General features: G+C 52.0%; 1 protein-coding gene across 1 annotated transcript in view; it reads right to left on the bottom strand.

The window, feature by feature from the left end:
* LOC140396071 (perforin-1-like) overlaps positions 1-24,839 on the bottom strand; it is a 72,645-nt gene extending 47,806 nt beyond the window's left edge. The window contains exons 1-2 of the mRNA XM_072484168.1: positions 24,681-24,839; positions 11,865-12,692 (exon numbers count right to left, since the gene is read on the bottom strand). Coding sequence (XP_072340269.1) covers positions 11,865-12,653 — 789 coding nt within the window. The 5' untranslated portion in view covers positions 12,654-12,692; positions 24,681-24,839. The remainder of the gene's footprint in view (positions 1-11,864; positions 12,693-24,680) is intronic.
* Between the last annotated feature and the right edge of the window lie 398 nt (positions 24,840-25,237).

A 25,237-nucleotide genomic window follows, 5' to 3' on the forward strand; every position in this document is an offset into this window, starting at 1 on the left:
GCACTGTCGGAGGGTCAGTGCTGAGGGAGCGCTGCACTGTCAGAGGGTCAGTGCTGAGTGAGCACAGCACTGTCGGAGGGTCAGTACTGAGGGAGTGCCACACTGTCAGAGGGTGAGTACTGAGGGAGCGCCGCACTGTTGGAGGGTCAGTACTCATGGAGCGCCGCACTGTCACAGGGTCAGTACTGAGGGAGTGCCGCACTTCACAGGTCAGTACTGAGGGAGCGCCGCACTGTCAAAGGGTCAGTGCTGAGGGAGCGCCGCACTGTCGGAGGGTCAGTGCTGATGGAGTGCCGCACAGTCACAGGTTCAGTGCTGAGGGACAGCCACACTGTCAGAGGATCAGTACTGAGGGAGCGCCGCACTGTTGGAGGGTCAGTACTGAGGGAGCGCCACACTGTCAGAGGGTCAGTACTGAGGAAGCGCCGCACTGTCGGAGGGTCAATACTGAGGGAGCACGGCACTGTCGGAGGGTCAATACTGAGGGAGAGCTGCACTGTCGGAAGTTCAGTACTGAGGGAGTGCCGCACTGTCTGAAGGTCAGGGCTGAGGGAGCGCTGCACTGTCGGAGAGTAAGTACTGAGAGAGCGCCGCACTGTCGGAGTGTCAGTCCTGAGTGAGCGCCGCACTGTTGGAGGGTCAGTGCTGAGGGACTGCCGCACTGTCGGAGGGTCAGTGCTGTGGGAGCACCGCACTGTCGGAGGGTCAGTGCTGAGAGAGCGCCAGCACTGTCGGAGGGTCAGTAATGAGGGAGCGCCGCACTGTCGTAGGGTCAGTAATGAGGGAGCACTGCACTGTCGGAGGGTCAGTACAGAGGGAGCGCTGCACTGTCGGAGAGTCAGTACTGAGAGAGCGCCGCACTGTCGGAGGGGGAGTACTGAGGGAGTGCCACACTGTCGGAGAGTCAGTGGTGAGGGAGCGCCGCACAGTCGGAGGGGGAGTACTGAGGGAGTGCCACACTGTCGGAGAGTCAGTACTGAGGGAGCGCCGCACTGTCAGAGGGTCAGTACTGAGGGAGCGCCGCACTGTCTGAGGGTCAGGGCTGAGGGAGCACTGCACTGTCGGAGGTTCAGAACTGAGGGAGCGCTGCACTGTCGGAGAGTCAGTACTGAGAGAGCGCCGCACTGTCGGAGGGTCAGTGCTGAGTGAGCGCCGCACTGTCGGAGGGTCAGTGCTAAGGGAGCGCCGCACTGTCGGAGGGTCAGTGCTGAGGGAGCGCTGCACTGTCAGAGGGTCAGTGCTGAGTGAGCACAGCACTGTCGGAGGGTCAGTACTGAGGGAGTGCCACACTGTCAGAGGGTGAGTACTGAGGGAGCGCCGCACTGTTGGAGGGTCAGTACTCATGGAGCGCCGCACTGTCACAGGGTCAGTACTGAGGGAGTGCCGCACTTCACAGGTCAGTACTGAGGGAGCGCCGCACTGTCACAGGGTCAGTGCTGAGGGAGCGCCGCACTGTCGGAGGGTCAGTGCTGATGGAGTGCCGCACAGTCACAGGTTCAGTGCTGAGGGAGAGCCACACTGTCAGAGGATCAGTACTGAGGGAGCTCCGCACTGTTGGAGGGTCAGTACTGAGGGAGCGCCACACTGTCAGAGGGTCAGTACTGAGGGAGGGCCACACTGTCAGAGGGTCAGTACTGAGGGAGCGCCGCACTGTCTGAGGGTCAGTACTGAGGGAGGGCCACACTGTCAGAGGGTCAGTACTGAGGGAGCGCCGCACTGTCAGAGGGTCAGTACTGAGGGAGGGCCACACTGTCAGAGGGTCAGTACTGAGGGAGGGCCACACTGTCGGAGGATCAATACTGTGGGAGCGCTGCAATGTCGGAGAGTCAGTACTGAGGGAGTGCCGCACTGTCGGAGGGTCAGTACTGAGGGAGCACAGCACTGTCAGAGGGTCAGTACTGACGGAGCGCCACACTGTCGGAGGGTCAGTACTGAGGGAGGGCCACACTGTCGGAGGATCAATACTGTGGGAGCGCTGCAATGTCGGAGAGTCAGTACTGAGGGAGTGCCGCACTGTCGGAGGGTCAGTACTGAGGGAGCACAGCACTGTCGGAGGGTCAGTACTGAGGGAACGCCGCACTGTTGGAGAGTCAGTTCTGAGGGAGCGCCGCACTGTCAGAGGGTCAGTACTGAGGGAGTGCCGCACTGTCGGAGAGTCAGTACTGAGGGAGCGCCGCACTGTCAGTGGGTCAGTACTGAGGGAGCGCTGCACTGTCAGAGGGTCAGTGCTGAGGGAGCGCCGCACTGTCAGAGGGTCAGTACTGAAGGAGTGCCGCACTGTCAGAGGGTCAGTACTGAGGGAGTGCCGCACTGTCGGAGGGTCAGTGCTGAGGGAGCGCCGCACTGTCTGCAAGTCAGTACTGAGGGAGCGTCGCACTGTCAGAGGGTCAGTGCTGAGGGAGCGCCGCACTGTCAGAGGGTCCGTAATGAGGGAGCACAGCACTGTCAGACGGTCAGTAGTGAGGGAGCACCGCACTGTCGGAGGGTCAGTACTGAGGGAGCACAGCACTGTCAGAGTGTCAGTACTGAGGGTGTGCCGCACTGTCGGAGAGTCAGTACTGAGGGTGAGCCGCACTGTCTGAGGGTCAGGGCTGAGGGAGCGCCGCACTGTCGGAGAGTCAGTGCTGAGGGAGCACCGCACTGTGAGAGGATCAGTACTGAGGGAGTACCGCACTGTCGGAGAATCAGTACTGAGGGAGCCCTCGACTGTCGGAGGGTCAGTACTGAGGGAGCACCGCACTGTCAGAGGGTCAGTACTGAGGGAGCGCCACACTGTTGGAGGGTCAGTACTCATGGAGCGCCGCACTGTCGGAGGGTCAGTACTGAGGGAGCGCCGCACTGTCGGAGGGTCAGTACTGAGGGAGCGCCGCACTGTCAGAGGGTCAGTACTGAGGGAGCAACGCACTGTCACAGGGTCAGTACTGAGGGAGCGCCGCACTGTCACAGGGTCAGTGCTGAGGGAGCGCCGCACTGTCGGAACGTCAGTACTGAGGGAGCACCGCACTGTCGGAGGGTCAGTGCTGAGGGAGCACCGCACTGTCGGTGGCCACTACTGAGGGAGCGTCGCACTGATGGAGGGTCAGTGCTGAGGGAGTGCCGCACTGTCGGAGGGTCAGTACTGAGGGAGCGCCGCCCTGTCAGGGGGTCAGTACTGAGGGAGCGCCGCACTGTCAGAGGGTCAGTACTGAGGGAGCGCCACACTGTCAGAGGGTCAGTACTGAAGGAGCGCCGCACTGTTGGAGGGTCAGTACTGAGGGAGCGCCACACTGTCAGAGGGTCAGTACTGAGGGATGGCTACACTGTCAGAGGGTCAGTACTGAGGGAGGGCCACACTGTCAGAGGGTCAGTACTGAGGAAGCGCCGCACTGTCGGAGGGTCAATACTGAGGGAGCACGGCACTGTCGGAGGGTCAATACTGAGGGAGAGCTGCACTGTCGGAAGTTCAGTACTGAGGGAGTGCCGCACTGTCTGAAGGTCAGGGCTGAGGGAGCGCTGCACTGTCGGAGAGTAAGTACTGAGAGAGCGCCGCACTGTCGGAGTGTCAGTCCTGAGTGAGCGCCGCTCTGTTGGAGGGTCAGTGCTGAGGGACTGCCGCACTGTCGGAGGGTCAGTGCTGTGGGAGCACCGCACTGTCGGAGGGTCAGTGCTGAGAGAGCGCCAGCACTGTCGGAGGGTCAGTAATGAGGGAGCGCCGCACTGTCGTAGGGTCAGTAATGAGGGAGCACTGCACTGTCGGAGGGTCAGTACAGAGGGAGCGCTGCACTGTCGGAGAGTCAGTACTGAGAGAGCGCCGCACTGTCGGAGGGGGAGTACTGAGGGAGTGCCACACTGTCGGAGAGTCAGTAGTAAGGGAGCGCCGCACAGTCGGAGGGGGTGTACTGAGGGAGTGCCACACTGTCGGAGAGTCAGTACTGAGGGAGCGCCGCACTGTCAGAGGGTCAGTACTGAGGGAGCGCCGCACTGTCTGAGGGTCAGGGCTGAGGGAGCACTGCACTGTCGGAGGTTCAGAACTGAGGGAGCGCTGCACTGTCGGAGAGTCAGTACTGAGAGAGCGCCGCACTGTCGGAGGGTCAGTGCTGAGTGAGCGCCGCACTGTCGGAGGGTCAGTGCTAAGGGAGCGCCGCACTGTCGGAGGGTCAGTGCTGAGGGAGCGCTGCACTGTCAGAGGGTCAGTGCTGAGTGAGCACAGCACTGTCGGAGGGTCAGTACTGAGGGAGTGCCACACTGTCAGAGGGTGAGTACTGAGGGAGCGCCGCACTGTTGGAGGGTCAGTACTCATGGAGCGCCGCACTGTCACAGGGTCAGTACTGAGGGAGTGCCGCACTTCACAGGTCAGTACTGAGGGAGCGCCGCACTGTCAAAGGGTCAGTGCTGAGGGAGCGCCGCACTGTCGGAGGGTCAGTGCTGATGGAGTGCCGCACAGTCACAGGTTCAGTGCTGAGGGACAGCCACACTGTCAGAGGATCAGTACTGAGGGAGCGCCGCACTGTTGGAGGGTCAGTACTGAGGGAGCGCCACACTGTCAGAGGGTCAGTACTGAGGGAGGGCCACACTGTCAGAGGGTCAGTACTGAGGGAGCGTCGCACTGTCAGAGGGTCAGTACTGAGGGAGGGCCACACTGTCAGAGGGTCAGTACTGAGGGAGCGCCGCACTGTCAGAGGGTCAGTACTGAGGGAGGGCCACACTGTCAGAGGGTCAGTACTGAGGGAGGGCCACACTGTCGGAGGATCAATACTGTGGGAGCGCTGCAATGTCGGAGAGTCAGTACTGAGGGAGTGCCGCACTGTCGGAGGGTCAGTACTGAGGGAGCACAGCACTGTCAGAGGGTCAGTACTGACGGAGCGCCACACTGTCGGAGGGTCAGTACTGAGGGAGGGCCACACTGTCGGAGGATCAATACTGTGGGAGCGCTGCAATGTCGGAGAGTCAGTACTGAGGGAGTGCCGCACTGTCGGAGGGTCAGTACTGAGGGAGCACAGCACTGTCGGAGGGTCAGTACTGAGGGAACGCCGCACTGTTGGAGAGTCAGTTCTGAGGGAGCGCCGCACTGTCAGAGGGTCAGTACTGAGGGAGTGCCGCACTGTCGGAGAGTCAGTACTGAGGGAGCGCCGCACTGTCAGTGGGTCAGTACTGAGGGAGCGCTGCACTGTCAGAGGGTCAGTGCTGAGGGAGCGCCGCACTGTCAGAGGGTCAGTACTGAAGGAGTGCCGCACTATCAGAGGGTCAGTACTGAGGGAGTGCCGCACTGTCGGAGGGTCAGTGCTGAGGGAGCGCCGCACTGTCTGCAAGTCAGTACTGAGGGAGCGTCGCACTGTCAGAGGGTCAGTGCTGAGGGAGCGCCGCACTGTCAGAGGGTCCGTAATGAGGGAGCACAGCACTGTCAGAGGGTCAGTAGTGAGGGAGCACCGCACTGTCGGAGGGTCAGTACTGAGGGAGCACAGCACTGTCAGAGTGTCAGTCCTGAGGGTGTGCCGCACTGTCGGAGAGTCAGTACTGAGGGTGAGCCGCACTGTCTGAGGGTCAGGGCTGAGGGAGCGCCGCACTGTCGGAGAGTCAGTGCTGAGGGGGCACCGCACTGTGAGAGGATCAGTACTGAGGGAGTACCGCACTGTCGGAGAATCAGTACTGAGGGAGCCCTCGACTGTCGGAGGGTCAGTACTGAGGGAGCACCGCACTGTCAGAGGGTCAGTACTGAGGGAGCGCCACACTGTTGGAGGGTCAGTACTGAGGGAGTGCCGCACTGACAGAGGGTCAGTACTGAGGGAGCGCCGCACTGTCACAGGGTCAGTGCTGAGGGAGCGCCGCACTGTCGGAGGGTCAGTACTGAGGGAGCGCCACACTGTCACAGGGTCAGTACTGAGGGAGTGCCGCACTGTCACAGGGTCAGTGCTGAGGGAGCGCCGCACTGTCGGAGGGTCAGTACTGAGGGAGCGCCACACTGTCAGAGGATCAGTACTGAGGGAGGGCCACACTGTCAGAGGATCAGTACTGAGGGAGGGCCACACTGTCAGAGGGTCAGTACTGAGGGAATGCCGCACTGTCGGAGGATCAATACTGAGGGAGCACCGCACTGTCGGAGGGTCAGTACTGAGGGAGCGCCGCACTGTCGGAGGATCAATACTGAGGGAGCGCCGCACTGTCAGAGGGTCAGTACTGAGGGAGCGCCGCACTGTCGGAGGATCAATACTGAGGGAGAACCGCACTGTCGGAGGGTCAGTACTGAGGGAGCGCCGCACTGTCGGAGGATCAATACTGAGGGAGCGCCGCACTGTCAGAGGGTCAGTACTGAGGGAGCGCCGCACTGTCGGAGGATCAATACTGAGGGAGCACCGCACTGTCGGAGGGTCAGTACTGAGGGAGCGCCGCACTGTCGGAGGATCAATACTGAGGGAGCGCCGCACTGTCAGAGGGTCAGTACTGAGGGAGCGCCGCACTGTCGGAGGATCAATACTGAGGGAGCACCGCACTGTCGGGGGTCAGTACTGAGGGAGTGCCGCACTGTCGGGGGTCAGTACTGAGGGAGTGCGGCACTGTCGGAGGCTCAGTACTGCCCCAGTCTCTCTCTCCCAGTCTCTCTTTCTCGCCCCCATTCTCTCTCCCCCCCCCCGTCTCTCCCTCTCTCTCTCCCCAGTCTCTCCCTCTCTCCCTCCACAGTCTCTCTCTCTCTCCCCAGTCTCTCTTCCCCCCAGAATCTCTCTCTCCCCCACAGTCTTTCCCTCTCCCCACAGTCTCTCCCTTTCCCCCCCCCCCCAGACTCTCTCTCTCCCCAGTCTCTCTCTTTCTCTCCCCCATTCTCTCTCTCTACCCCCCTCCCCCGGCTCTCTCTCTCTTCCTCCTCCAGTCTCACTTTCTCTCCTCCAGTCTCACTTTCTCTCCCGCAGTCTCTCTCTCTCCCAGTCACTCTCTCTCTTCCCAGTCTCTTACACTCTCCCAGTCTCTCTCTCCCCCCCCCCCCCCACCCCCCGCCCCAGTCTCCTTCTCTCTCCCTGCCGCAGTCTCTCTCTCTCCCCCCAGTCTCTCACTCGTGACACTAATAAAGAGTATTATTGTTACTCCCCCATGTCATGATATGCACTCATGCACAGGTGCTAACTCATATCAGTTAGCACCTTCCACACGTGGCTCAGAGCTAGTCTGGTCTAGTTAGTTATAGTAAGCACGCTTAGATTAGTAGAGTGTCAAACCCACAGCGAACTGTGTGCACTGCTTAACAAGTTCAATAAAACGTATTGAACTCACATCAAAGTTTGGAGTCTACTTTCAACTACAACTGCATCCAGTTGCAGTCCGTGTTACCCCAGGGTGATTAACACGACATGGTACCAGTAGTCTACTATCTCTAAGTGGTTTACCTCGAGTGATTCAGTGACGCCCAGCAAGTGCCGGCGGCATGGAGATGATCCAGTCCCCTCCACAGCTACGGATCTCCGGCAATCTCGGCGCCAACTGGCGGGTCTTCGAGCAAAGGTTCCTTCTCTACGTTGAGGCCTCTGACCTCGAGGATGCGTCCGATGCCAGAAAAACCGCGCTGCTCCTTTCAACTGCGGGGGACCAAGCCATCCAGATTTTCAACTCGCTGAATTTTACCGACGGTGAGGACAAGACCAAATTCAAGACGATTTTGGAGCAGTTCGTCAGTCACTGTGAAGTCGACACAAACAAGACCTTTGAGCGCTATACCTTCCAGCAACGCCTTCAGGGTAAGGATGAACCTTTCCAATCCTTTCTAACTCCTCTCCGTATATTAGCGCAGTCCTGCAATTATGGTGCAACCGCTGATTCCATGATCAGGGATCAGATCATGTTTGGGGGTGCATTCTGATTCCTTGCGGGCGCAACTCCTCAAAATTAAACACGTGACCCTGCCAGTCGCAATCGAGACGTGTACAGTGCATGAGCATGCGAGAAATCGGTACTCCCGTCTCAAATCGGCAGAATACAAAAAACTTGCCTCCCACGAGGCAGAGAGTGTACAGGCCATCGCCCGGATGCAGCACCTCAGTGTCGATGAAGGCGGCCATTTTGCGTGCTTTTCCCGGGGCCCCGCGCATACGCAACACGAACGGGAGAACGAAGCGGCCGAAAGCCAAACTGCGCAGGTGCGAACGTCGGCTGGCCGCACTGCGCATGTGCGACGCGCACGGAGCGTAACGACGTCAACGGCATGATGTGCCCGAACTGCGGCACCGCCCACTTAAAGCGGCAATGCCCTGCAAAAGGCAGGCGATGTTCAAATTGCGGGAAGCCTGGACATTATGCAGCCTTGTGCAGGTCTACACCACCAGTCAAGGGCCAGCGTTCCCAATTCCAACGCAAGCGCGTTCGATGTGTACAGCAAGGTTTACTGGATTCTGATCCTGGTAGCACTACGGATCCAGAGGACAACTGCCTGGAGTGCCCCAATCGTGTGGGCATCATCACTACATGTGAATATGCCTCCTCAAATTCAGCAAGACGCCTATCTATCCTCAATGTGGATTGTGCGGACGAATGGCGTGCTGTCATACACGTAAATCAATGCAGCAGCCAGTTCAAGCTGGACACTGCTGCTTCTGCCAATCTCATCTCTCAAGCTGATTTTGACCGCATTAAAAAGCAACCCAAAATTCTTCCGCCAGCCTGCCAGCTCCTCGATTATAATGGCAATGCCTTAACTGCATTAGGATCTTGTCATCTATTCGTCTCCAACAAGACCATCAATGTCACACTGCGATTCGAAATCGTCAAGCCTGATAAGGCATCCCTGCTCGGTGCCCATGCATGCCAGCTACTCAACCTCATACAGCGAGTCCATGCCATGTGTCATGTGAGAGTGCCTTTAAGACATGGATGTTTAGGCAATGTACCTTTAAGAAAACAGTGATGCCAGAGAGTGGGTAGAGCTGAGGTCAGGTCAGCCATTTTGCAGTTTAGTTTTGAAGTTTGAAAAGAGCTTGGGAGTGTCTGTGTTTGCAGTGAGCTGGATCTGCTGTGATCTCTGCCATGAAAGACTATCTCTGGATCATTTGGGTGATTTAAAGTAAAGCCTTTAACCTGATGTGTTTCTGTTTAAAGGTGTTAAGTCTCTTGGAAGTTTGAAGAAACATTTTGAGGAATTATTTACTGTTGCAATATTTTCTGAGTCATCTTTGAAGTAAGGGGTGTTAAGGGATCCAATGTTTATTTAAGATGTTAAGTTGAGTTCATGGAATAAACATTGTTTTGTGTTTAAAAACCCACGTGTCCATAATTGTAATCCCACACCTAGGGAACAAGCCGTGTGCTCAGAAAAACAACAAATACATTAAAGGGGGAGGTTGGTTGAACCCCATGATACATTTTGGGGTTCTGAAAACGCCTCGTCCATAAAACATGTTTCTTCCAATGTGGATCTTCAGACTGACATTGATGACATCCTTGCTCAATATCCGGATGTGTTTGATGGAATGGGCACTCTGCCATACTGCTACAAAGTCCTACTCAGGCCTGATGCCACACCTGTAATCCAGGCAGCACGCCGGGTGCCGGCCCCTCTGAAGGAACGTTTTAAAGGCACAACAACAGGAGCTCCAAGACCAGGGCATCATCTCCAAAGTGACGGAACCAACTGACTGGGTCAGCTCGATGGGCTGTGTGAAGAAGCCCTCAGGAGAGTTGCGGATATGCATAGATCCCAAAGATCTTAACCAGAACATAATGCGGGAATGCTACCCGATCCCGGAGCGGGAGGAACTGACCAGTGAGATGGCACACGCCAGATTCTTCACGAAGCTAGATGCATCGCATGGTTTCTGGCAGATACAACTGGACGAGTCCAGCAGGAAGCTCTGCACGTTCAACACATCATTTGGCAGGTACTGTTATAACCGTATGCCGTTCGGCATTGTTTCAGCCTCTGAAATCTTCCACAGGATCATGGAGCAGATGATGGAGGGCATTGAGGGTGTGCGTGTCTACGTAGATGATGTAATCATATGGTCCACAACCCCCGAGGAACACATATCTCGTCTCAAACAAGACTTTCCACGTGTCCATGCAAACGGCCTCAAGCTGAACAAGGCCAAGTGCTCCTTTGGCATGGCAACCATCAAGTTCTTGGGTGACCAGATATCCCAGCAGGGTGTGCGACCAGATTCGGACAAGGTCAAGGCCATTAACACCATGAAGACCCCGGAAGACAAGAAGGCGGTACTACGCTTCCTCAGTATGGTAAACGTCTTGGGAAAGTTCATTCCCAACCTGGCATCACGCACCACGGCTCTCAGGCATCTGGTGGAGAAGTCCACTGCATTCCAGTAGCTACCCACACATCAAGCAGAGTGGCTCGAGCTAAAGGCAAAGCTTACCACTGCTCCGGTACCCGCGTTTTTTGACCCGGACAGAGAGACAAAAATCTCCACGGACACAAGCCGGGACGGCATTGGTGCGGTGCTCCTCCAGAGGGATGACTCCTCGTCCTGGGCTCCAGTTGCTTATGCGTCAAGGGCCATGACTCCTACTGAACAGAAGTTCGCCCAAATAGAAAAAGAGTGCCTGGGCCTCCTAACCGGCATTGTAAAGTTCCGTGACTACGTCTACGGTCTACCAGCCTTCACAGTGGAGACACACAGTGATTAACACGACACCCCAGTCTCCCTCTCTCTCGCCCTCTCTCTCTCATCCCCAATCTCTCTGTCTCTCCCTCCCCAGTCTCTCTCTCTGCCAGTCTCTCTCTCTCCCTCTTCCCAGTCTCCTTCTTTCTCTCCAGTCTCTCTCTCTCTCTCCCTCCCCAGTCTCTCTCTCCATCTTTCTCTCCCCAGGCTCTGTGTTTTTCTCTCTCTCCCCAGTATCTCACTCCCTCTCTCTCTACCCTAGTCTCTCTCTCTCTCTCTCTGTCTCTCTCCAGTCTCTCTCACTCCTCAATCTCTCTCTCTCCACCCTAGTCTCTCTCTCTCTGTGTCTCTCTCCAGTCTCTCTCACTCCCCAATCTCTCTCTCTCTCTAACCTAGTCTCTCTCTCTCGCTCTGTCTCTCTCCAGTCTCTCTCACTCCCCAATCTCTCTCTCTCTCTACCCTAGTCTCTCTCACTCCCCAGTCTCTCACTCCCTCTCTGTCTATCCTAGTCTCGCTCTCTCTCTCTCTCCCTCCCCAGTCTCCTGCTCCCTCCTCACCCTCCGCGAGTCTCCCTCTCCTTCCTCCCCCTCCCCCAGTCCTCCCCTCCCTCCTCCCCCAGTCCTCCCCATCCCTCCACCCAAGTCCTCCCCCTCCCACCCCCCCTCCTCCCCCTCCTCCTCCTCCCCCTCCCCCTCCCTCCCCCCGTCCTCCCCCTCCGTCTATCCTAGTCTCGCTCTCTCTCTCTCTCTCCCTCCCCAGTCTCCTGCTCCCTCCTCACCCTCCGCGAGTCTCCCTCTCCTTCCTCCCCCTCCCCCAGTCCTCCCCTCCCTCCTCCCCCAGTCCTCCCCATCCCTCCACCCAAGTCCTCCCCCTCCCACCCCCCCTCCTCCCCCTCCCACCCCCCCTCCTCCCCCTCCTCCCCCTCCCTCCCCCCCGTCCTCCCCCTCCCCCTCCCTCCCCCTCCCCCTCCCTCCCCCCGTCCTCCCTCCCCCCATCCACCCCCCATCCTCCCCCTCCCTCCCCCTCCTCTAACCCCCCCCCTCTCTCTCCCCCGTCCTCCCCCTCGTCCTCCCCCTCCTTCCCCCGTCCTCCCCCTCCCTCCCCCTCTCTTCCCCCGTCCTCCCCCTCCCTCCCCCTCTCTTCCCCCGTCCTCCCCCTCCCTCCCCATCCCCCGTCCTCCCCCTCCCCTAACCCCCCCCCCCCTCCCCCCCGTCCGCCCCCCTCCCCTAACCCCCCCCCCCCCCCCTCCCCCCCGTCCGCCCCCCTCCCCGGCCTCCCACGCGCAGTCCTCACCTCATCCACCGTCTGCCTCTCGGAGGCGACCTTGCAGGTCCTCATGGCGGTGACGTCTCGGTAATGGCCGCCCAGCTGCACGCCCCGGATGTAGTGGGTGCCGAATGTGCGCAGGAAGCGCTCGTAGAAGAAGCGGGTGGAGGCTGCCAGCTGCCGGGGCAGGGTCCAGAGGAGCTTGCGGAACTGGAGGGAGAGGGGGGGCCGGTGGCCGAGGTGATACTCATAGAACTTGCAGCGGAAGCTCTGGCTGGCGAAGCTGTAGCGGTCGGAGGAGGAGCGCTGCCGTGCGAACTGCGCCATCTTGGATTTGGAGCCGGCCACGGAGGCCTTGACGCTGACGTGGGGATTCGGGTGAATGTCCAGACCGGCGCTCCAGGACCTGTCCACCAGCTGCGTCCCCTCCTGCGCCAGCTCGGCGTCCGACTCATAGAGGGCGCTGCGCAGCTGGCGCTGGCACTCTTGGCGCACCCGCCAATCAACGGCCGCCCGCGGCAGGCGCTGGGCAGCGCCCTTCATCAGCACGTTCCGGCACAGGGTGCAGGTGCCATCCCGCCGGCGCCAGGTGTGCATGTCGATGGGGTAGGCGCCGGTGCGTGCCAGCCGGACGATGTCGTAGCCCTCCCCGGCCAGGTTGGTGCCCGGCGCGGGAACCGCCTTCTTGCACTCGTTGGCCGTGCCCACCTCACAGCTGGCATGCACCACCTCGGGGGTGAGGACGAGCAGGAAGAGGGAGCGCACCAGCCAGAGGTGCCAAGGCCGCCCTCCAACGATCGACACCGGCGCGGTCATCAGCCGTCGCTCCTCGGGTACTCCCAATCCACGTGGAATCTGGGAAGGGATGGAAAAGCATTCAGACTCCAGAATACAGGAGACACCCCCATCCCCGAATGAACAGATAAATGGAACATTCCGGGTCTCCACACTTCAGGAAGGACGTCGTGGCCCCTCGGAGAGGGCGCGGAGGTCGACATCCCGGAACGCGTCCCGGGCAGGAGGGGGCTGCAGTTGTTGTGGCGAGAGTAGAGGAGCTGGGATGGTTCTCCTGGGAGCAGGGAAGGTTCAGGGGGGGATTGAACCGAGGTGTTTGGGAATCAGGAAGGGTCTCTGAGGGAGTCAATGAGGAGAAACTGTTCACAGTGACGGGAGCGTCGGGGAAACCTGAGGGACACAGGTGATGGCGGGGGGGGGGAGGAAAGATGAGTTTGGACACAGCGAGTTGTGGTGATCTGGAAGGTGCTGCCTGAAAGGACGGTGGAAGCAGATTCAATAAAAACGCTCAAAATGGAGAGTTGGATAAATACTCGGAGGGGGAAAGTTCACAGGATGATTGGGGGTGGGGCAGGGGGTGGGGCGGGGGGGGGGGTGGGGGGAGTAGAATAAATTAGACAGCTCCACCAGAGAGACAGCACAGGGGAGAGGGATAGAAGACCTTTGCTCTCTGTTATTCCAGAGGGTTAGATGCGGAGAAAAGCTCCTGGCACACTAAATCCATCTAATACTCTCAGGACAAGTACAGGATTGGCTTAGATATCTGTTCTTCTATTGTTAAACCACCCCGATTCCCGCGATTAGATTCCAGTCTAACTCAGTCCCGGGTATATGTTATTCTATATATCAACTACCCTGAACCGTTCGACTGGATTCCAGTCTGTAACTCACTCCCGGGTATCTGTTATTCTGTATATAAACCACCCCGAACCCCTCGATTAGATTCCAGTCTGTAACTCACTCCCGGGTATCTGTTATTCTATATATAAACCACCTTGAACCCCTCGATTAGATTCCAGTCTGTAACTCACTCCCGGGTATCTGTTATTCTATATATATATAAACCACCCTGAACACCTCGATTAGATTCCAGTCTGTAACTCACTCCCGGGTATCCGTTATTCTATATATAAACCACCCCGAACCCCTCGATTAGATTCCAGTCTGTAACTCACTCCCGGGTATCTGATATTCTATATATAAACCACCCCGAACCCCTCGATTAGATTCTAGTCTGTAACTCACACCCGGGTATCTGTTATTCTGTCTATAAACCACCCTGAACCCCTCGATTAGATTCCAGTCTGTAACTCACTCCCGGGTATCTGTTATTCTTTATATGAACCACCCCGAACCCCTCGATTAGATTCCAGTCTGTAACTCACTCCCGGGTATCTGTTATTCTATATATAAACCACCCTGAACCCTTCGATTAGATTCCAGTCTGTAACTCACTCCCGGCTATCTGTTATTCTATATATAAACCACCCCGAACCCCTCGATTAGATTCCAGTCTGTAACTCACTCCTGGGTATCTGTTATTCTATATATAAACCACCCCGAACCCCTCGATTAGATTCCAGTCTGTAACTCACTCCCGGGTATCTGTTATTCTGTATATAAACCACCCCGAACCCCTCGATTAGATTCCAGTCTGTAACTCACTCCCGGGTATCTGTTATTCTATATATAAACCACCTTGAACCCCTCGATTAGATTCCAGTCTGTAACTCACTCCCGGGTATCTGTTATTCTATATATATATAAACCACCCTGAACACCTCGATTAGATTCCAGTCTGTAACTCACTCCCGGGTATCCGTTATTCTATATATAAACCACCCCAAACCCCTCGATTAGATTCCAGTCTGTAACTCACTCCCGGGTATCTGCTATTCTATATATAAACCACCCCGAACCCCTCGATTAGATTCCAGTCTGTAACTCACACCCGGGTATCTGTTATTCTGTCTATAAACCACCCTGAACCCCTCGATTAGATTCCAGTCTGTAACTCACTCCCGGGTATCTGTTATTCTATATATAAACCACCCCGAACCCCTCGATTAGATTCCAGTCTGTAACTCACTCCCGGGTATCTGTTATTCTATATATAAACCACCTTGAACCCCTCGATTAGATTCCAGTCTGTAACTCACTCCCGGGTATCTGTTATTCTATATATATATAAACTACCCTGAACCCCTCGATTAGATTCCAGTCTGTAATTCACTCCCGGGTATCTGTTATTCTGTATATAAACCACCCCGAACCCGTCGATTAGATTCCAGTCTGTAACTCACTCCCGGGTATCTGTTATTCTATATATAAACCACCTTGAACCCCTCGATTAGATTCCAGTCTGTAACTCACTCCCGGGTATCTGTTATTCTATATATATATATAAACCACCCTGAACACCTCGATTAGATTCCAGTCTGTAACTCACTCCCGGGTATCCGTTATTCTATATATAAACCACCCCGAACCCCTCGATTAGATTCCAGTCTGTAACTCACCTCCGGGTATCTGTTATTCTATATATAAACCACCCCGAACCCCTCGATTAGATTCCAGTCTGTAACTCACACCCGGGTATCTGTTATTCTGTCTATAAACCACCCTGAACCCCTCGATTAGATTCCAGTCTGTAACTCACTCCCGGCTATCTGTTATTCTATATATAAACCACCCCGAACCCCTCGATTAGATTCCAGTCTGTAACTCACTCCCGGGTATCTGTTATTCTATATATAAACCACCCCGAACCCCTCGATTAGATTCCAGTCTGTAACTCACTCCCGGGTATCTGTTATTCTATATATAAACCACCCCGAACCCCTCGATTAGATTCCAGCCTGTAACTCACTCCCGGGTACCTGTTATTCTATATTTAAACTAACCAAACCGTTGATTAGATTCCTGTCTGTAACTCACTCCCGGGTATCTGTCATTCGATATATAAACCACCGCGATCCCCTCGATTAGATTCCAGTCTGTAACTCACTCCTGGATATCTGTTATTCTATACATACACCACCCCGAACACCTCGATTAGATTCCAGTCTGTAACTCACTCCCGGGTATCTGTTATTCAATATATAAATCACCCTGAACCCCTCGATTAGATTCCAGTCTGTAACACACTCCCGGGTATCTGTTATTCTATATATAAACCACCCTGAAGCCTTCGATGAGATTCCAGTCTGTAACTCACTCCCGGGTATCTGTTATTCCATATATAAACCACCCCGAACTCCTCGATTCGTTTCCAGTCTGTAACTCACTCCCGAGTATCTGTTATTCTATATATAAACCACCCCGAACCCCTCGATTAGATTCCAGTCAGTAACTCAATCCCGGTTATCTGTTATTCTATATATAAACCACCCTGAATCCCTCGATTAGATTCCAGTCTGTAAATCACTCCCGGGTATCTGTTATTCTATATATAAACCACCCCGAACCCCTCGATTAGATTCCAATCTGTAACTCACTCCCGGGTATCTGTTAGGCTATATATAAACCACCCCGAACCCCTCGATTAGATTCCAGTCTGTAACTCACTCCCGGGTATCTGTTATTCTATATATAAACCACCCTGAAGCCTTCGATTAGATTCCAGTCTGTAACTCACTCCCGGGTTTCTGTTATTCCATATATAAACCATCCCGAACTCCTCGATTCGTTTCCAGTCTGTAACTCACTCCCGAGTATCTGTTATTCTATATATAAACCACCCCGAACCCCTCGATTACATTGCAGTCAGTAACTCACTCCCAGTTATCTGTTATTCTATATCTAAACCACCGCGATCCCCTCGATTAGATTCCAGTCTGTAACTCACTCCTGGATATCTGTTATTCTATATATAAACCACCCCGAACCACTCGATTAGATTCCCGTCAGTAACTCAATCCCGGTTATCTGTTATTCTATATATAAACCACCCTGAATCCCTCGATTAGATTCCAGTCTGTAAATCACTCCCGGGTATCTGTTATTCTATATATAAACGACCCCGAACCCCTCGATTAGATTCCAATCTGTAACTCACTCCCGGGTATCTGTTAGGCTATATATAAACCACCCCGAACCCCTCGATTAGATTCCAGTCTGTAACTCACTCCCGGGTATCTGTTATTCTATATATAAACCAACCCGAACCCCTCGAATAGATTCCAGTCTGTAACTCACTCCCGGGTATCTGTTATCCTATATATAAACCACCCCGAACCCCTCGATTAGATTCCAGTCTGTAACTCACTCCCGGGTATCTGTTATTCTATATATAAACCACCCCGAACACCTCGATTAGTTTCCAGTCTGTAACTCACTCCCGAGTATCTGTTATTCTATATATAAACCATCGCGAACCCCTCGATTAGATCGCAGTCAGTAACTCACTCCCGGGTATCTGTTATTCTATATATAAACCTGCACGATCCCCTCGATTAGATTCCAGTCTGTAACTCACTCCTGGATATCTGTTATTCTGTATATAAACCACCCCAAACCCCTCGATTAGATTCCAGTCTGTAACTCACTCCCGGGTATCTGTTATTCTATATATAAACCACCCCGAAGCCCTCGATTTGATTCCAGTCTGTAACTCACTCCCGGGTATCTGTTATTCTATATATAAACCTGCACGATCCCCTCGATTAGATTCCAGTCTGTAACTCACTCCTGGATATCTGTTATTCTGTATATAAACCACCCCAAACCCCTCGATTAGATTCCAGTCTGTAACTCACTCCCGGGTATCTGTTATTCTATATATAAACCACCCCGAAGCCCTCGATTTGATTCCAGTCTGTAACTCACGCCCGGGTATCTGTTATTCTATATATAAACCACCCCGATCCCCTCGATTAGATTCCAGTCTGTAACTCACTCCCGGGTATCTGTTATTCTATTTATAGACCACCCCGAACCCCTCGATTAGATTCCAGTCTGTAACTCACTCCCGTGTATCTGTTATTCTAAATATAAACCTCCCCGAACCCCTCGATTATATTCCAGTCTGTAACCCGCTCCCGAGTATCTGTTATTCTATACATAAACCACCCTGAACACCCCGATTAGATTCCAGTCTGTAACTCACTCCTGGGCATCTGTTATTCAAAATAAAAACCACCCCAAACCCCTCGATTAGATTCCAGTCTGTAACTCACTCCCGGGTATCTGTTATTCTTTATATGAACCACCCCGAACCCCTCGATTAGATTCCAGTCTGTAACTCACTCCCGGGTATCTGTTATTCTATATATAAACCACCCTGAACCCTTCGATTAGATTCCAGTCTGTAACTCACTCCCGGCTATCTGTTATTCTATATATAAACCACCCCGATCCCCTCGATTAGATTCCAGTCTGTAACTCACTCCTGGGTATCTGTTATTCTATATATAAACCACCCCGAACCCCTCGATTAGATTCCAGTCTGTAACACACTCCCGGGTATCTGTTATTCTGTATATAAACCACCCCGAACCCCTCGATTAGATTCCAGTCTGTAACTCACTCCCGGGTATCTGTTATTCTATATATAAACCACCTTGAACCCCTCGATTAGATTCCAGTCTGTAACTCACTCCCGGGTATCTGTTATTCTATATATATATAAACCACCCTGAACACCTCGATTAGATTCCAGTCTGTAACTCACTCCCGGGTATCCGTTATTCTATATATAAACCACCCCAAACCCCTCGATTAGATTCCAGTCTGTAACTCACTCCCGGGTATCTGCTATTCTATATATAAACCACCCCGAACCCCTCGATTAGATTCCAGTCTGTAACTCACACCCGGGTATCTGTTATTCTGTCTATAAACCACCCTGAACCCCTCGATTAGATTCCAGTCTGTAACTCACTCCCGGCTATCTGTTATTCTATATATAAACCACCCCGAACCCCTCGATTAGATTCCAGTCTGTAACTCACTCCCGGGTATCTGTTATTCTATATATAAACCACCTTGAACCCCTCGATTAGATTCCAGTCTGTAACTCACTCCCGGGTATCTGTTATTCTATATATATATAAACTACCCTGAACCCCTCGATTAGATTCCAGTCTGTAATTCACTCCCGGGTATCTGTTATTCTGTATATAAACCACCCCGAACCCGTCGATTAGATTCCAGTCTGTAACTCACTCCCGGGTATCTGTTATTCTATATATAAACCACCTTGAACCCCTCGATTAGATTCCAGTCTGTAACTCACTCCCGGGTATCTGTTATTCTATATATATATAAACCACCCTGAACACCTCGATTAGATTCCAGTCTGTAACTCACTCCCGGGTATCCGTTATTCTATATATAAACCACCCCGAACCCCTCGATTAGATTCCAGTCTGTAACTCACCTCCGGGTATCTGTTATTCTGTCTATAAACCACCCTGAACCCCTCGATTAGATTCCAGTCTGTAACTCACTCCCGGCTATCTGTTATTCTATAGATAAACCACCCCGAACCCCTCGATTAGATTCCAGTCTGTAACTCACACCCGGGTATCTGTTATTCTATATATAAACCACCCCGAAACCCTCGATTAGATTCCAGTCTGTAACTCACTCCCGGGTATCTGTTATTCTATATATAAACCACCCCGAACCCCTCGATTAGATTCCAGCCTGTAACTCACTCCCGGGTACCTGTTATTCTATAATTAAACTAACCAAACCGTTGATTAGATTCCTGTCTGTAACTCACTCCCGGGTATCTGTCATTCGATATATAAACCACCGCGATCCCCTCGATTAGATTCCAGTCTGTAACTCACTCCTGGATATCTGTTATTCTATACATACACCACCCCGAACACCTCGATTAGATTCCAGTCTGTAACTCACTCCCGGGTATCTGTTATTCAATATATAAATCACCCTGAACCCCTCGATTAGATTCCAGTCTGTAACTCACTCCCGGGTATCTGTTATTCTATATATAAACCACCCTGAAGCCTTCGATGAGATTCCAGTCTGTAACTCACTCCCGGGTATCTGTTATTCCATATATAAACCACCCCGAACTCCTCGATTCGTTTCCAGTCTGTAACTCACCCCCGAGTATCTGTTATTCTATATATAAACCACCCCGAACCCCTCGATTAGATTCCAGTCAGTAACTCAATCCCGGTTATCTGTTATTCTATATATAAACCACCCTGAATCCCTCGATTAGATTCCAGTCTGTAAATCACTCCCGGGTATCTGTTATTCTATATATAAACCACCCCGAACCCCTCGATTAGATTCCAATCTGTAACTCACTCCCGGGTATCTGTTAGGCTATATATAAACCACCCCGAACCCCTCGATTAGATTCCAGTCTGTAACTCACTCCCGGGTATCTGTTATTCTATATATAAACCACCCTGAAGCCTTCGATTAGATTCCAGTCTGTAACTCACTCCCGGGTTTCTGTTATTCCATATATAAACCATCCCGAACTCCTCGATTCGTTTCCAGTCTGTAACTCACTCCCGAGTATCTGTTATTCTATATATAAACCACCCCGAACCCCTCGATTACATTGCAGTCAGTAACTCACTCCCAGTTAACTGTTATTCTATATCTAAACCACCGCGATCCCCTCGATTAGATTCCAGTCTGTAACTCACTCCTGGATATCTGTTATTCTATATATAAACCACCCCGAACCACTCGATTAGATTCCAGTCAGTAACTCAATCCCGGTTATCTGTTATTCTATATATAAACCACCCTGAATCCCTCGATTAGATTCCAGTCTGTAAATCACTCCCGGGTATCTGTTATTCTATATATAAACGACCCCGAACCCCTCGATTAGATTCCAATCTGTAACTCACTCCCGGGTATCTGTTAGGCTATATATAAACCACCCCGAACCCCTCGATTAGATTCCAGTCTGTAACTCACTCCCGGGTATCTGTTATTCTATATATAAACCAACCCGAACCCCTCGAATAGATTCCAGTCTGTAACTCACTCCCGGGTATCTGTTATCCTATATATAAACCACCCCGAACCCCTCGATTAGATTCCAGTCTGTAACTCACTCCCGGGTATCTGTTATTCTATATATAAACCACCCCGAACACCTCGATTAGTTTCCAGTCTGTAACTCACTCCCGAGTATCTGTTATTCTACATATAAACCATCGCGAACCCCTCGATTAGATCGCAGTCAGTAACTCACTCCCGGGTATCTGTTATTCTATATATAAACCTGCACGATCCCCTCGATTAGATTCCAGTCTGTAACTCACTCCTGGATATCTGTTATTCTGTATATAAACCACCCCAAACCCCTCGATTAGATTCCAGTCTGTAACTCACTCCCGGGTATCTGTTATTCTATATATAAACCACCCCGAAGCCCTCGATTTGATTCCAGTCTGTAACTCACTCCCGGGTATCTGTTATTCTATTTATAGACCACCCCGAACCCCTCGATTAGATTCCAGTCTGTAACTCACTCCCGTGTATCTGTTATTCTAAATATAAACCTCCCCGAACCCCTCGATTATATTCCAGTCTGTAACCCGCTCCCGAGTATCTGTTATTCTATACATAAACCACCCTGAACACCCCGATTAGATTCCAGTCTGTAACTCACTCCTGGGCATCTGTTATTCAAAATAAAAACCACCCCAAACCCCTCGATTAGATTCCAGTCTGTAACTCACTCCCGGGTATCTGTTATTCTTTATATGAACCACCCCGAACCCCTCGATTAGATTCCAGTCTGTAACTCACTCCCGGGTATCTGTTATTCTATATATAAACCACCCTGAACCCTTCGATTAGATTCCAGTCTGTAACTCACTCCCGGCTATCTGTTATTCTATATATAAACCACCCCGATCCCCTCGATTAGATTCCAGTCTGTAACTCACTCCTGGGTATCTGTTATTCTATATATAAACCACCCCGAACCCCTCGATTAGATTCCAGTCTGTAACTCACTCCCGGGTATCTGTTATTCTGTATATAAACCACCCCGAACCCCTCGATTAGATTCCAGTCTGTAACTCACTCCCGGGTATCTGTTATTCTATATATAAACCACCTTGAACCCCTCGATTAGATTCCAGGCTGTAACTCACTCCCGAGTATCTGTTATTCTATATATAAACCACCCTGAACCCCTCGATTAGATTCCAGTCTGTAACTCACTCCCAGGTATCTGTTATTCTATATATAAACCACCCCGAACCCCTCGATTAGATTCCAGTCTGTAACTCACTCCCGGGTATCTGTTATTCTATATATAAACCACCCCGAACCCCTCGATGAGATTCCAGTCTGTAACTCACTCCCGGGTATCTGTTATTCTCTATATAAACCACCCTGAACCCCTCGATTAGATTCCAGCCTGTAACTCACTCCCGGGTATCTGTTATTCTATATATAAACCACCCTGAACCCCTCGATTAGATTCCAGTCTGTAACTCACTCCCAGGTATCTGTTATTCTATATATAAACCACCCCGAACCCCTCGATTAGATTCCAGTCTGTAACTCACTCCCGGGTATCTGTTATTCTATATATAAACCACACTGAACCCCTCGATTATATTCCAGTCTGTAACTCACTCCGAGTATCTGTTATTCTTATATAAACCTTACCAAACACCTCAATTAAATTCCAGTCTGTAACTCACTCCCTGGTGTCTGTGATTCTATAAACGACCCCGATACCATTGATTAGATTCCAGTCTGTAACTCACTCCCGAGTATCTGTTATTCGATATATAAACCACCGCGATCCCTTCGATTAGATTCCAGTCTGTCACTCACTCCCGAGTATCTGTTATTCTATATGTAAACCACCCTGAACACCTCGATTATATTCCAGTCTGTAACTCACTCTTGGGTATCTGTTGTTCTATATATAAACCACTCTAAAATCCCTCGATTAGATTCCAGGCTGTAACTCACTCCCGAGTATCTGTTATTCTATATATAAACCACGCCAAACCCCTCAATTTAATTCCAGTCTGTAACTCATTCCCGGGTGTGTTATTCTATATATAAACCACTCCGAACCCCTCGATTAGATTCCAGCCTGTAACTCATTCCCGGGTATCTGTTAGGCTATATATAAACCACCCCGAACCCCTCGATTAGATTCCAGTCCGTAACTCACTCCCGGGTATCTGTTATTCTATATATAAACCACCCCGAACCCCTCGATTAGATTCCAGTCTGTAACTCACTCCCGGGTGTCTGTTATTCTATATATAAACCACCCCGAACACCTCGATTAGTTTCCAGTCTGTAACTCACTCCCGAGTATCCGTTATTCTATATATAAACCACCACGAACCCCGCGATTAGATTGCAGTCAGTAACTCACTCCCGGGTATCTGTTATTCTATATATAAACCACCACGATCCCCTCGATTAGATTCCAGTCTGTAACTCACTCCCGGATATCTGTTATTCTATATATAAACCACCTCGAACCCCTCGATTAGATTCCAGTCAGTAACTCACTCCCGGGTATCTGTTATTCTATATATAAACCACACCGAACCCCTCGATTAGATTCCAGTCTCTAACTCACACCCAGGTATCTGTTGTTCTATATATAAACCACCCCGAACCCCTCGATTAGATTCCAGTCTGTAACTCACTCCCGGGTATCTGTTATTCTATATATAAACCACCCCGAACCCCTCGATTAGATTCAAGCCTGTAACTCACTCCCGGGTATCTGTTATTCTGTATATAAACCACCCTGAACCCCTCGATTAGATTCCAGCCTGTAACTCACTCCCGGGTATCTGTTATTCTATATATAAACCACCCTGAACCCCTCGATTAGATTCCAGTCTGTAACTCACTCCCAGGTATCTGTTATTCTATATATAAACCACCCCGAACCCCTCGATTAGATTCCAGTCTGTAACTCACTCCCGGGTATCTGTTATTCTATATATAAACCACCCCGAACCCCTTGATGAGATTCCAGTCTGTAACTCACTCCCGGGTATCTGTTATTCTCTATATAAACCACCCTGAACCCCTCGATTAGATTCCAGCCTGTAACTCACTCCCGGGTATCTGTTATTCTATATATAAACCACCCTGAACCCCTCGATTAGATTCCAGTCTGTAACTCACTCCCAGGTATCTGTTATTCTATATATAAACCACCCCGAACCCCTCGATTAGATTCCAGTCTGTAACTCACTCCCGGGTATCTGTTATTCTATATATAAACCACCCTGAACCCCTCGATTAGATTCCAGTCTGTAACTCACTCCCAGGTATCTGTTATTCTATATATAAACCACCCTGAACCCCTCGATTAGATTCCAGTCTGTAACTCACTCCCCGGTATCTGTTATTCTATATAAACTACTCCGAACCCCTCGATTAGATTCCAGTCTGGAACTCACTCCCAGGTATCTGTTATTCTATATATAAACCACCCCGAACCCCTCGATTAGATTCCAGTCTGTAACCCACTCCCAGGTATCTGTTTTTCTATATATAAACTACTCCGAACCCCTCGATTAGATTCCAGTCTGTAACTCACTCCCGGGTATCTGTTATTCTATATATAAACCAGACCGAACCCCTCGATTAGATTCCAGCCTGTAACTCACTCCCGGGTATCTGTTATTCTGTCTCTAAACCACCGCGCACCCCATTGGGTGGTAGGGAGGGGTGAAATCTGGAGGAAGAGATGAAGGATGAAGATTTAAGAGTTTGGGTTTCGGGGTTGAGATGGCATGGTGAGGGTGATCGGGGGCAGAGGTACCAGCATGGCGCCAGAGTGGACACAAATGCCTTTCTCGTGCTGTTAAAGCTCTGCCATCTGGGTCCTCGAACTAGGTCAGCACAGTTGGTTTACGTGGAGCTGTTTGCACTCGGAGCTGGTCGCTTCCTGTCCGACTGCCTCAGCTCTCACAACCCGTTTGTCTCGCATGAAGGTGGAGGCGCGCAGCTCGTCCGCCCAACCCAGCCAGCCCCGCCATCAAAGATGGACAGGGGAAGGCCGAGACCTCCCGCGATTGAGCCTCCCTCCAAACTCACCTCGCCGGGGAATTGTCAGTCGCCAACCGGCCTGGGAGCTGATCCAAACTCGAGAAGTCGCAGACTGAGATAAGAAGATTCTCGCCCCCCCCGATCTTTACAGGCAGGGCCTCGTGTGGGGGAAACCTCAAGAGAGGCTCGACCCAGAGCGAGCTTCTGTGGCTTGTCTCCACGGCAACGCACCACAGTTGCGATTTCCTCTCTGAAGCCTTTCATCTGCACGATGTGGTTACCTGATAGTGAGTCACCGAGGCCAAAGGTCATGGAGTGGGATTGGCATGGTGCGGGGAACTCGTGCAGGGGGAAGGGTCGGGGACGGGCAATAGCTTTTTATTCTCTACATATTAACCGCCCCGAATAACAGCCGAATAGGTTGGGGTTGGGTTTAGCTGTTTTTTAAAATTCCAATTAACCTCCCGGCTCAACCCAGCCTAGCTCTTGTTGTGTTATGCTTCTTCATGTAGCATAAGCTGCTTCCTTGATGTACACTCTGACAAAGGAAGGTTCAGACCTGGAGATAGGTTTAACACATTTATTGAACAGTTAACAATTCTCCT

The sequence above is a fragment of the Scyliorhinus torazame genome, chromosome 19 (assembly GCF_047496885.1).
Source record: "Scyliorhinus torazame isolate Kashiwa2021f chromosome 19, sScyTor2.1, whole genome shotgun sequence".
Lineage (NCBI taxonomy): Eukaryota > Metazoa > Chordata > Chondrichthyes > Carcharhiniformes > Scyliorhinidae > Scyliorhinus > Scyliorhinus torazame.